Below are 13,194 nucleotides of genomic sequence, written 5' to 3'. Positions count from 1 at the left end.
TCATTTGCTTATATTTTGTTTGTCATGTAAAGGTTTGTGCAACTGTTGTGATTGGTTTCTTTGAATAATCATTTATTGTTTTTTAAACTTTTGTAATAAAAGGACATAAAAGTCAAGTCTCTCTTTCTGTTTCTCTCTCCCTCCCTCTCTCCATGTCTTTCTCTTTCTTTTCTATTTGTTTATCCTCTCACCGATTGTGCCAAATTGTTGCCCCATTACTGCACTGTCAATTTAACCTTGCTCTTTCATGAGCCTCACTTTTGTAGTAAAAACAAGAAAAAGCAATCGGAGATTGCAGACCCTCACCAGGCCGCGTTTCATTGGCTTTTAAGACCTTTTGTGTTAAAACAAATATGGCGTCCGAACCACGTGACCGATGACATCAGTATTTTTTTCTCCACCAATTTATCCCTAGATGACGCTCAAGAAATTTCATTTTGGTCGGATGAAGTTTCGTACTTGTCGCATTATGACGTCATCATGGAGGCACCTATGACATCATCATTAACATAAGTTATTCCCCATGGAGAGTTCTTTACAATGAGCCAGGTCTCAATTTTTTTCTATGCAGCGCTTTCAGAGATATTGAGGTGCAAAGTTTTTAGTTTTTTCTAAGATGGCGCCCATACCCTGTGACCTATGACATCATAATTATCATTAGAAATTCTACAGGAGGAGGTGCACCTATGGTAAAAAAAAATTCCTGTCAATCAGACCAACGGTTGCAGAGAAAATCATATTTATTCTGCACGGACAAAGACAGACAAACAGACAAACGGACTCAAATGCAATACTCTCCCCTCTGGTGAGGGTAACAAAGGTACAAATACATATGGCTATATGAGAACCATTTTAATTTAGTCAACATTTATATACACAGCCTTTCCAGGGTTTCAACCTTTAACAACAAACCAAGACATGTAATTTAGACTGAATGTACAACCCAGGTGACCTCACGAAACTAAAGCATGAGACATCTCCAGTAAATGTTCTCGGAACTATATGATAAACATGTTAAATGAAACAGTTCTGCCACCATGAAAATACTTAGGAAGTTATGAGAGTTTGCAATAAAACTGGAAAAATAACCAACATTCCATAAAGTGCAAGTCACAAAAGCAGGAAACTTGTCATTTTTTGTAAAACATTGCATTTCCATCATGGATACATGGATTTTTTAAACCATTGATTATGTCGTTTAAAACCTCTGTTCCTGATATTTCAAACTTAAAATTGGATTAACGTTATAAAATAATTGTATCTGTCTTGCTTTTCCCAGTACAGAATTATATTGAGAAAGATTGTGATCAAAAGAAACCTCCGCCCAAACTCCGACAATATAATCCTGCCAAAATACCGAAACAAACGTGGCTAACAAAGCAAGATCATATCTAAAGTCAGCACCCCACCAAGATATCTGTACAGTAACCTTTGATCCAAGATGGCCCATTGTGTCCATGCAGCCCCTGCAAGTCGTGATCCGTCGTGCTCAGTTATTACAGCAAGGTGTCAAGTCCTGCTTTTTCTCCGGATTCATCAAGGCTAGCGACTGGACCTCCTGAATTTCTGCAAACTTTCTGACATCCCTGTGAAGAGCAAAGACAGACATGGAGTGGAATTCAAATTGTATAATTGGCCATAACATGTTGTTTGCGGCATTTGAGTCATTTCAATTATTTTGTCACACTTGTGATTTTTGTATCCTAACCCAATGTGAAGGCTGACAGGATGGCCTATACATGTTGATCTTTAGAGCCCTTACACCTTTTAGATCTCTCAGACCCTTTGACCTTTTTAGCCTTTTAGACTCCTGAAGACCTTTGTGCCCATTAGATCCGTTGACCATTCGACATTTTAGACCTGTAGCCCCATTATACCCTCTTTGGACACTTTAGACCCCTTTAGATTTCTTATACCTTTTATACCCCTTCAATCTTTTAGACCCCTTTGGACCAATTTAGATCTCTTCGACCCTTTGGACCTTTTAAGACCCTTTGTACCCTCCAAGATCCTTTCAACATTTACACCTTTTAAACACTTTGACCCTTTAGACTGTTTATACCTTTTAAACCTATTTAGACATTTTAGGCCCCTAAAGACATTTTAAGACCCTTTTGACCCCTTAGACTCCTGAAGACATTTACACCCTTTATGCCCCTTGACTCTTAGACTTTTAAAGACATACCCTCTTTAGACACTTTAGAATCATTCGATCCTTTGGAGCACTGAGACCCTTATAACCTTTACACTCTTTACACCACTTGGACACCTTGGCTAGACCCTCAATACCTGTTAGAACCCTTTAGACAGACACTACACAAACATCTATAGTCTTTTTGTAATACACAGACTGTACTTTTTTCAGCAGGTAATGTGCAATCTCCACCTACTCGGAGGCTGGTACTGTGCCAGTTTGAACAGAATTTGCATATTAGGGTCACTGAATTGGTTCGCCAATCAAAACCTAGACACATACTGTTTATTGGGATAAATTCCTCCCATCTCCAGTTTAATGTCAAGCCTGACCAGCCACTTTGTGAAAGACCCGGCCAACCCCATGATAACATGGCAATAACCGTGGATGTTGAATAAGTAGTAGACGTCGTAGGAGCAGCGGAAATTCTTGCATTCAGTTTTGGATATAATTTTTGAGTGATGTAAACATTATTTATCCGACACATGCATGAAGTAACAAAGCACATTTGCTTCTCATTTAATTAATGTTGAGGTATCATTTATTAATGAAACTTTAAAAGGAAAATGTTAGTGACGAGTAAATAACTTGTAGTTTTCTGTAAATTTTCCAATCTATAAAAGTATTAAACATCGTAACTGTCATTATTATCGATGAAGAAAAATGATGGCATGAACTTGAGGACCTTTCATAAACAATATTGTTAGTAAATATGTGTTGCCCTAAGTTAGATGTACGCAAAATACCTGGCAAGGTGCAACGTTGCCTCGACCACGTTGGATCCGTCCTTCGCGCTCGTTTCACAAAACAATGAATTGTACATCTATGGAGAACAGAAAAGCGTAGGAGAGGGGGCAGAGTGGAGGCAGATAAGGAGGTACACAGTATGTATTAGTTTGGTGATTCTCTTTTTAAGTTTTCAAGTTAGCAGTGTAGACTTAAAGACCGTGGTAGTTAAATTCGATATCGTATTAGATTAGAGAGACGCTTCTGGTTGGAATCAGTGAATATAACATGAATTGTGCATTAAGTAAATGTACTCATTTAAAGAGACTAGGGCATGCCCGTACGTGGGTGCCCGTTCCTTGCCAAAAAAAAAAAAAAACGCTACCCGTACGCTCTACCCCGTACGCCCGTAAACAAAAAAAACAACGCTCTTCGCTTCCGCCCTTCGCTCTGGGAGAAATAATGCGCATAAGAAATCGAGAAATTATTATTTTCTCCGGAAGAAATCGAATTACGAACCGTAATGGCGCACGCGCTCGGCTCGGCTCGCAACAACGCGTTCTGTGATTGGCTGCCGGAAGTGAAGTCTTCACTGTCCGGAAGGTCGCAAATCGCAGTTACGATGAATCGCAAATTAGTTTTATTTAGTTTTAAAACATAGTTTAATGGCAACATAGTTTTCCAACGTGAAATAAATGAATACGCTCTCAAATGTGCCGTCCGAGGCAGAGTCTGTTCGCCATGTTCGGCACACGTGATAGCTCGCTGCTCTCTGATTGGTTGAATCGTTTTTTGGACATAGCTCGGTAACTACTTGTCCGATTAATATGAAACCTTGAAAAGGCACATCCTCGGGTCCCCAGCAATATACCTGGCAAGTTTAAAGTATATCGGACCCGTGGTTGTCGAGAAACAGCGGTCACAGACATACATACATACATACATACATACATACATACATACATACATACATACACACAGAGATTACTGGAATTATAGATAGATAATAAATTTTTGTTTTGTTCAAATAGATCTAGAAACATTTATCTATCTATCTATTTATTCATTTATTCATTCATTCATTCTAGATGTAGATCCATGCAGGAGATAAAATTAGAAGAATACCACATTTGGTGGGGGTAATGTTTCGGGCTTCTACTCTGAGTCGGCGAGGTTTGAACACCAGCTGAATCATACAGAAGATTTAAAAATTAGTATTTGCTGCTTCGTTGCTATGCTCACCATTTAACACTAGAACCACCGCTGCAGTCAATTTGACCGCAAGCAATTATTCAGTAGCTGATTGTGAGCGTAATTTTTTGTTCACAGTTTTTGAGGATGCTCGACTTTTAATTTCTCTCGGTGTTAAGTATTCTCACAAAAAATTGACCGCCTGACCTCAACCATATTTGATTTATAAGCGCATTATACCTAAAACCACTGCTGCGGTCAATTTGACCGCAAATATTATCGGTACATATTTTGATGAAATTTCATCGATGTGTGCCAAATCTGCTAAGCTGGAAGAGCATATACAATCCCCAATGTCATTCATTCATTCATTCGTTCATTCAATTTCAGACAGTGTGCAGAAATATGGTACAATGAACATGGCACGGCGGTCTGGGCTCTCGGACAAATAAAAGAGATTTTCGAGTTACTTCAGCAGCTTTCTGGCAATGAGTCAGAGGGAGATTACATAGAAAGTGATGAAGACGATGATGAATACGTACATTCCCGAGCAGGACCATTTCACTAAAAGTGACTCGGCTGAAGAAAAAATCGGAAGCAAAGTCACAACAGCAAACAGTGTCCACATGTGGAAAAGCATGACAGCATGGCGGTCCAACGAGTCCAAAGCCAAAGGTACAACCTATAACTCTGGGTCGATCAGGCTACAAGGCCAAGGAAACTGCGAAAGATGGAACTATCTGGGAAATTGCTGACAGTTTGAATGCTCCAGGCAGACGACCACATCATAATGTGCTGCGAGAGGCACAAGGGCCAATGCCACAATCGTCACAATGCGAGGAGCCCAAGTAAACAGTCTGGGGTCTGTTACATGTAGCCCACCATTCTTTCGCAATACCATGCCACAAAATAGATTTTGTGAAATAATGAGATTCTTGCGATTTGACCAAAAGGCAACGACATCTCAGCGTTTGCAGACGGACAAATTTGTGCTGCTATCCGAGGTCTGGAATCGGTTTATAGACAGTTGTATCCGCTGCTATATGCCTAGGGAAAACATCACCGGGGATGAGAAGCTATTACCCACGAAGGCCCGGTGTCGTTTCACTCAATATATGGCCAGTAAACCGGATAAATTTGGTATAAGGTTTTGGCTGGCAGTTGATGTTTCTTCGAAATATCTGCTAAATGGCTTTCCGTACTTCGGCAAGGATGAGCACCGTCCTGCAGACCACACGTTGTCTGAAAATGTGATACTACGACTTTTGGATCCTTTCCTCAACAAGGGAAGAAATGTCACCACGGACAACTTTTTCACTTCTCTAAAGTTGGCAGAGAAGTTGAAATTGAAGGGTATAAGTACACTTTGTACAGACCTCAGGCCTCAGGCCAACAAGTACAGACCTCAGGAGCACAGCTTCACATGACTACGGTGATGAAGCATGGTGACACTACCCTCACAGTTTACCAGGGTAAAATAAACAAAAATGTTTTGTTACTCAGCACCCTTCACCCGACTGTAGAAACACAGGATAACCTCAAGAAGCTTCCTGACACTGTTGCTTTTTACAATTTCACTAAATACCGAGTGGATATTGTTGACCAGATGTTCAGGAAATACTCCCTAAAAGCAGGATCTTGCAGATGGCCTGTTCATGTCTTTTACAACATTCTAGACTTGGCTGCCATAAATGCATGGGTGCTGTACAAGGCAGTGACTGGGAAACGCATCAGCCGACGAGATTTCATTGCTCAACTTGACGAGCTTCCACAGGGGTACTCGTCTGAGCCACTACCACAAGAGGTACAACAGTCGAGTAGTGTGGAGGAGGCACTTCCTGTAAAGTGTAAAGCGTAAGCGGCATCAATGCCAAATCGCCAAATGCAGAAACAAAACAGTGGACATCTATGTGCAGTGTGCAGCAAGCAAGTGAAGTGCACTGGACAAGTGATTAGAAAATGCACAGTTTGCTGCTGTAACAACTAAATGGTGGATAGTTGTGATTTGTGTTTTTTGTGTTTCAAGCAATTTCATCATTACAAACAATAAACATGTGTTTGACAATATATTTCTTGATTTACTTCATATAATGACCAACTTTTTTCATCAGTGGTCAAATTGACCGCTGCGGCTGAATTAGGTATGCGCGCAAGACTTGTGGTTCTTGTGTTAAAAAGGATTGGCCACCGTACAAACAACCATAGGTTGGCAACTATTGCACAGGCACGATGGACCTGTCTTCCTTCGGTGTCGAAGTTTCTTGCAAGGAACCTCTTCTTTTTCGTGTTACTACACTTTTCCCAGCCACGACAAAACACCGGCTCTGGCACATGGATTAAGAGTCTTCAGGTCGCCTGGTCAGCAAAGCTCTGGTAAGAGGACAATCTAGAAGATGTTCCATTGTTTGAGGAGCTTCGCCACAGTCACAACAGATAGGTCATATTTATTATATCCCTACTTCTGCATAAGGGTAGAACTTAAGTCCAACTCCAGACTTGAGGTGATTTGAGACACAGCCAAGTGGGCTATGTCTCACTGGCTCCATTTGGCAGGGACTCCCCAGGTCAAGTGACAGCTTGTGGTGTCTTGATTGCAGGTGTCTCCTGCAGCTGTAGGTGTTACCATCCAGGGGCTGAGCAGTGTGAAGGAAGGTATTTCTGGAATTCAACTTCGGGTAGTGGCTTGTGTTGAAAGAGTTGGTGGCAAGAGTCATGTTCCTGCTTTTCTTTCCTATTTGTGAGACTGCCCTTCCAAAGGTGGAGCAATACCACATAGCAAATAGAGGTCGTCCACATGCGTTGGTTTAAGGCAAGCAGAAATGTCTCTGCAGGCCATGTTGAGTTCTTGATCCATCTTCTTGGCATGTGAGGAACGGCCCCAAAAAGGACAATTGTATTCTGCTGCCAAATAACACAAGGTGAGTGCAGTACTTTGAATGGTCCCTAAGTCTGTTCCTCATTTAGAGTTGGTCAACTTCCTCAAGATGTTATTTCTGCCTCCTGCCTTCATCTTTGTCTTGAAGGCATTATCTTTGTAGCTGAGGGTGCAAGAACAGACCAGGGTAACTCCAAGGTATGATGATGATGATGTTGGTGTGAGTCATCGTTTTCGACTAATCTCTTCCCTTCGTTGGCATGCTCACTAAGCATTGTGCATTGTGCGATGGCTGTATAGTCCAATGTGGGACCCACAGATTTACCACAAACATCGCAGGTATAGACCCAAGCATATTGGCTTGGGGTTGTGAGTCAGCCTTCTCACATCCCAGCTGACATTCAGGATTTTTTTTTCTTCAAAATATAAAAAATTAAAAGCAGAGATGTCATGAGTCAATAAGTATTCGTCCCCTTTACTATAATACTCCAAATTGAGCTCAGGTGCATCCAATTTCCTTTGATCATCAGTGAGATATCTCTACAACTTGACTGGAGTCCACCCGTGGCCAACTAAATTGATTGGACATGATTTAGAAAGAAACACACCTTTCTATATAAGGTCCCACAGTTGACAGTGCATGTCAGAGCAGAAACTCTACCATGGAGTCTAAGGAACTGTCCATATAACTCCGAGAATATGTTCTGAAGACATAGATCTGGGTAAGGGTATAAAACAACTTCTAGAGTGATGAAAGTTCCCAAGAGTACAGTGAGCTCCATCATTAGGAAATGGAAAGAATATGGAACTATCTAGACTCTTTCTAGAGCTTGCCGTCTGACCAAACTGAGCAACTGGGCAAGAAGGACCTTGGTCAGGGAGGTGACCAAGAACCCAATGAGCACTCTGACAGACTACAGAGTTCCTTGGCTGAGATGGGAAAAACCTGCCGGAAGGACAACGATCTCTACAGCATTTCACAAATCTAGACTTTATGGGAGAGTGGCCAGACGGAAGCCACTCCTGAGAAAAATGCACATGACAGCACGCCTGGAGTTTGCACAAAGCTCAATGAGGCAAAAGATTCTGATGAGATGAAAACTGAACTCTTTGGCCTGATTGCAAAACCCCATGCCTGGGTGGAAACCGAGCACAGCTCATCAGCCATCTCACATCTAACACCATCCCTACAGTGAAGCATGGTGGTGGCAGCATCATGCTATGTGGATACTTTTCAGTGGCAGGGACTGGGAGACTTGTAAGGATAGCAGGAACAACAAATGGAGCCAAATACAGGCAAATCATTGAGGAGAACCTGCTTCAGAGTGCAAAGGACCTTAGAATGCAGCGAAGATTTACGTTCCAATAGAACAATGACCCCACGCATACAGCCAAAGCAACACTGGAATGTCTTCAGAACAAGAATGTGAAAGTCCTTGAGAGGCCCAGCCAAAGGCCAGACTTGAATCCCATTGTGGATGTGTTCACACAAGGTTAAAGTGGTCATGAGGACATATCCTTTGCAGAGGAATTTTTTTTTCCTTGCGTTATATGGTGCACAGAAGTGTTCCACATCAAACAAATATCACCATGTTGCATATAACATGGGGTTACAAGAACATCATTGAGTGGAGCCTATCAACAAGGCAGAATCCCATCTACAAGTGTTGCAGTCCATGAGCATTCATACAGAGTGTATTTGCAGATCCAGGAATGGATGGGACACAAATTGTCTCCTACCGAGTGGGGATGGCAAGCTCATGATCATACACTAATTTAGATCACCACAGACTGACATGCTGCTGCCCAGATACTTATCAACATTGTCACCTGCTCATGTAAAACAGGGTCCGGGAAGGCATGTAGTTGTAGGAAAGCAGGATTGGTGTGTTCAAAAATGTGCATCAATCGCATGGACATGTCACGTTGTAATGCAACAGAAGTCGAGAGCCTGGGAGTTACAGAAATTGATAACTACCAAAAGAGAGCTCCAAAAGAGACTTTGTGGTGAGCAAATCCATTTTTCAGTCTATTGTGCACAATCGTTTTTTGTGAATTTATATCATGTCTTTTATTTGTAGAACAATTTATTGTAAACTGTCCAACCTGCATCGATTAAATAAAAATAACATGTTGAGTATGCATGTATGCTAACCCCCGCTCTAGCAGGGAAATGGCCTTAAAATGCCTGTTGTTGTTGTTGTTGTTGTTGTATGTTGAGTATGTATACGAAATTTCAACAAAATCTATCGATTCAAAAGTGCTGTTAAAGGTCAGACATATATCCAAATACTGTCCGATTCATCAAAACGTTTGATCAGGTGGTCCACTCGATAGATTGAGTCGGCCTATAAACTTATACAGCAAGTTTCATCGAAATGCATGCAAAACCTATTTTTGAAAATTGGCGTTTTCAGACAGACGGACAAACAGACATCTAAATATGGTCCAATTGGTCCCAATGTTTAAAAATTTGATTGTCCTAAACTGCTGATCAAGTGTACCAAGTTTTATCAAAATAGATCCATAACCTTTTGTGTTATTGGGGTTACACACACACACACACACACACACACACACACACACACACACACACACACACACACACACACACACACACACACACACACACACACACACACAGCTTCATTGTGAAAAAATGAAAAAGCAGACATGGGAAAATTGGCGATGTTTGAGATGTTGTTCAATGGGATATTTTAATCTATACTGAAAAAAATTAACTTAGTGCTATATATGTCTATGTTCAATCATAACTAGCCGAAACCCGTGGAACATCCACAGAAGGGAGGATGTGGTGTATGGATAGAGTGTACCATTATGGATGGCATAGGGGATTTGCTTGTCCGAGTAAGAGTTAGGAAGAAAGATGAGAATGAAGAGTGCGTATATGAACAACGATCGCCGACACCGGCACAAATGCATGCTCTGGATTGTCCACTCAGTGGACGGCTTGCTTCGCCTTCGCCCAGCAGACGCCAATACGATGGCGTCATAAGATGGCGTCGTATCGGCAGTTAATCGGATGCTTTTGGGCCCCAACGTCGGCAAATTCAGATTTTTCGAGTATGGCTGTACGTGATAAACAAAGAGCGCGGTTCGTAGATCGTAAATCCATTAGTGCCGTGGGCATCGGGTCACTGGGTGCGGCGTAAAAGGGATAACAAAGTCGAGTCCTTACGCTATTATTATATAGATGCTCCTGGATTGTTAAAAACAACGTTTAAAAAATAGAGAGAGAGATAGAAACAACAAGTGTTACGCCTAGGTCCCCCGTCGGTGAAGTGATGCGAGTTGACAAAGTGGAAGACGCAGGAAACATGGAAGAGTCGATAAATATTTGTGAGTGGGTTGGAGACACACCCACACACCAGATTAGAAGTTAGTAGTTCGTTTATTTTTCAAGATATTCCGCTCACAAGGTTCAACGCATGCGCGCACACATGCACGCATGGACGCACACACGGACGGAGGGGAAACCCATAGTCCCCCTTTCGCTCCGCGGTGCGACGGGTGACAATAAACTTGGACAGAGTACCAGTACCATGGCCAATCTTTCTCCATCTGCTGAAGAAATATAATTTTTCTTCATTGTTGGTATGTCAGCGTCATCCATTTTCTTTCTCAGATCTGTCTTGTTTCCCACAATCATGATCGGGATTTCTGATTCTGCACTGATCTGCGCAAGACAACATGAGGCTGTTTATCAATTCCACATTTACATTTACATTGAATTACACTTGATGTAACATTTTAAAACACATCATTGGCATCCATGTACAATTTCAACCCTTCGTCTAGTCTATGGAGGCATAAGGCCCAAAAAGTCATGAGGATGAAATTGTTTGTACAAACTGGAAACACACAGTATAGTCTGAGACACAACAACACATTATTCATTCTTCATTGTATGAAGATGTATAATTAGTAATATATAAACATATAAATGTATTTTTATTGCTAATCTGTTGATGGCACCACTATAGTAGTTTGTCTTAAATAAATCTCTTCCGATCCAGTCTACAGACTCAATATTCCAATTCAATCAGCAATATTCAAATATATCACAACTTGCATGTAGGCATCCACAATTCTGAAATATATGCAAAGTAAAGAATATAATCTACCTTGATGTCATCCAGCCACTGGCGGACATCCAGGAAGCTCCTCTCACTCATCACATCATATAGAAGAAGAACACCCTGGGCACGTCGAAAGTATGACTTGGCAATGCTTCTAAACCTGTGCAGCAGGAAAGAGATGACCATTACAAAGTGAAAGTATGTCTCGCAGATGAGGGTTCATGAGAATATCAGCGAGGTTGAAAAAAAATACACCCGTGTCCGAAGGAAGCGGTTCAGTTCGGCATTTTTTATAAGAAATAGGCAAAGCCGAGAAACTAACGAAACCTATTAGAATTACCCTTTAGAACACATTATAATAATTACATTTTAGATCCCATTATAATTACATTTTAGAACCCATTATAATTACATTTTAGAACCCATTACAACCCTTTAGAACCCACTAGAATTACACTTAAGAAACCTTTAGAATTAAACGCAGTGGGTTAGACAGGTTCTTCTTCATTTTTGAAGGACGGATGGATGGAAGGAAGGACATAGCCAAATATGGAAACGGCTTCACTGCTTAAAATTGCACCCGTGTCTGAAAGAAGTGGTGCAGTTTGGCAGTATGTGTGCAATCCACGCAAGTTACAAGACTTCCAGTTGCTGACAACTTTAGAACCCATTATAATTACCCTTTAGATCCCTTTAGAAATACACTTTATAACTCATTAGAATTACCGTTTACAACACTCGAGCAATACACTTTAGAACCCATTAGAATTACCCTTTAGAACCCTCGGATTACACTTTAGAACCCTTTAGAATTAAACACGGTGTGTTTGGTTCTTTTTCTTCATTTTTATGGACAGATGGATGGATGGCTGGAAGGACAGGCAAATATTGAAGTGGCTTAGCCACTTTAAAAAAAGAAAGAAAGATGACTTTCCATGTCTGTGTCACTTATTGTGAAACAAGCAAGCCCATGGGTCCCAGGCCCACTTTTTGTTGCATCAAAATAAAATAAGGGTCCATTGGCATCACTTTCCAGGAACTAATCATAGTGCATCTAGCCTCCCCGAGCCAATCCAAGGAACCTCATAACTTGTCGCCAAGCCATGTGAAGCATAGTTCAATCGTTCATGCTTGCTTTGTTTGGGAATTTATCAATGAGAATAATGAAAATGTTTTTGTCCAAGTAGATTTTTTTCTTGACCCTGCACTGCCAGGCTTCCGAGTGATTTATATGGTACCATTTCCAACTTTAAGCGACCAGTGGTTTGGGAGGAAATGCAAAACTGCCACACAGCCATTGGATCTTATTATATAGATAGATATTGTTACGGGGAAGGAGTGGGGATCCATAGTTAGAATGTAGTAAGTGCAATGCGGTCCATGTGATTCACGTAGCGTAGATTTACTCTTGTAAACAGGGAAAATGTCAGAGTGAGTCATCTTGCAAAATGCGATGCTGAGGAGGCAGAGTATGTAGTTTATAGACAGTATAGTCAGAGTAAGGTTGTGTAGCATAAAGGTGAGGCCAGGTGGATGGATTGTGGAAATGGCACCAGGAAAGCCCTATATGCTTTAAACGGACCAAAACGAACTGTCGGCACGTGTGTGCAAGCCATGGTGGTAAGAAGCGCTGTAGGGCCCGGAAGATGGGAGAGACTTTTTTTATTTGGGCCGCCCCATGAGGCGGGAATCTCCAGAAGGTGTTACCTCCCACAATCAGCGAGCAGCAAATGACATGACCCACCGGTTGGGGAGGCAATCCCCAAATGCCCAGAGGATTGGACCGAGGTGGAGGACATGGAGCGTGCAATTGGAGCTGCATGGGAAAGTAGACACCAGCCCTGACCTCTGGGGATCATTATTTCAAATCTGTGCCATAATGCCTTCATCGCTCCATGCTTGCATCGGTCCTCGCCTTCGCAGCTTCTTGTCTTTGGGGCCAAGCTGTTCGTCGCCGTATGACCTCAACCAGCTTGTGCCAATACAAGCCCTCGTCTGCCACATTGAAAGTAAGAGTGCGTTGCGAGGTACCATTTATGGAGGTTAGGCTTTATTTATTTCCCTGTACATAAGTTGCATATTCCCTTCTCACTGCTCATATCTGGTGA

At 41.7% G+C, this 13,194-nt stretch overlaps 1 protein-coding gene across 3 annotated transcripts in view; it reads right to left on the bottom strand.

Moving 5' to 3' along the window:
- Window positions 1-717: 717 nt before the first annotated feature.
- LOC137421126 (ras and EF-hand domain-containing protein homolog) overlaps window positions 718-13,194 on the bottom strand; it is a 47,673-nt gene continuing 35,196 nt past the window's right edge. For all 3 annotated transcript variants that reach the window (XM_068106863.2, XM_068106864.2, XM_068106865.2), the window contains 4 exons: window positions 11,132-11,246; window positions 10,549-10,683; window positions 2,941-3,017; window positions 718-1,586 (listed from right to left, as the gene is read on the bottom strand). In XM_068106863.2, coding sequence (XP_067962964.2) covers window positions 1,490-1,586; window positions 2,941-3,017; window positions 10,549-10,683; window positions 11,132-11,246 — 424 coding nt within the window. In that variant the 3' untranslated portion in view covers window positions 718-1,489. The remainder of the gene's footprint in view (window positions 1,587-2,940; window positions 3,018-10,548; window positions 10,684-11,131; window positions 11,247-13,194) is intronic.

This window comes from Myxine glutinosa, chromosome 2 (assembly GCF_964187855.1).
Source record: "Myxine glutinosa chromosome 2, kmMyxGlut1.1, whole genome shotgun sequence".
NCBI lineage: Eukaryota > Metazoa > Chordata > Myxini > Myxiniformes > Myxinidae > Myxine > Myxine glutinosa.
This window is presented reverse-complemented; position numbering and strand designations above follow the sequence as displayed.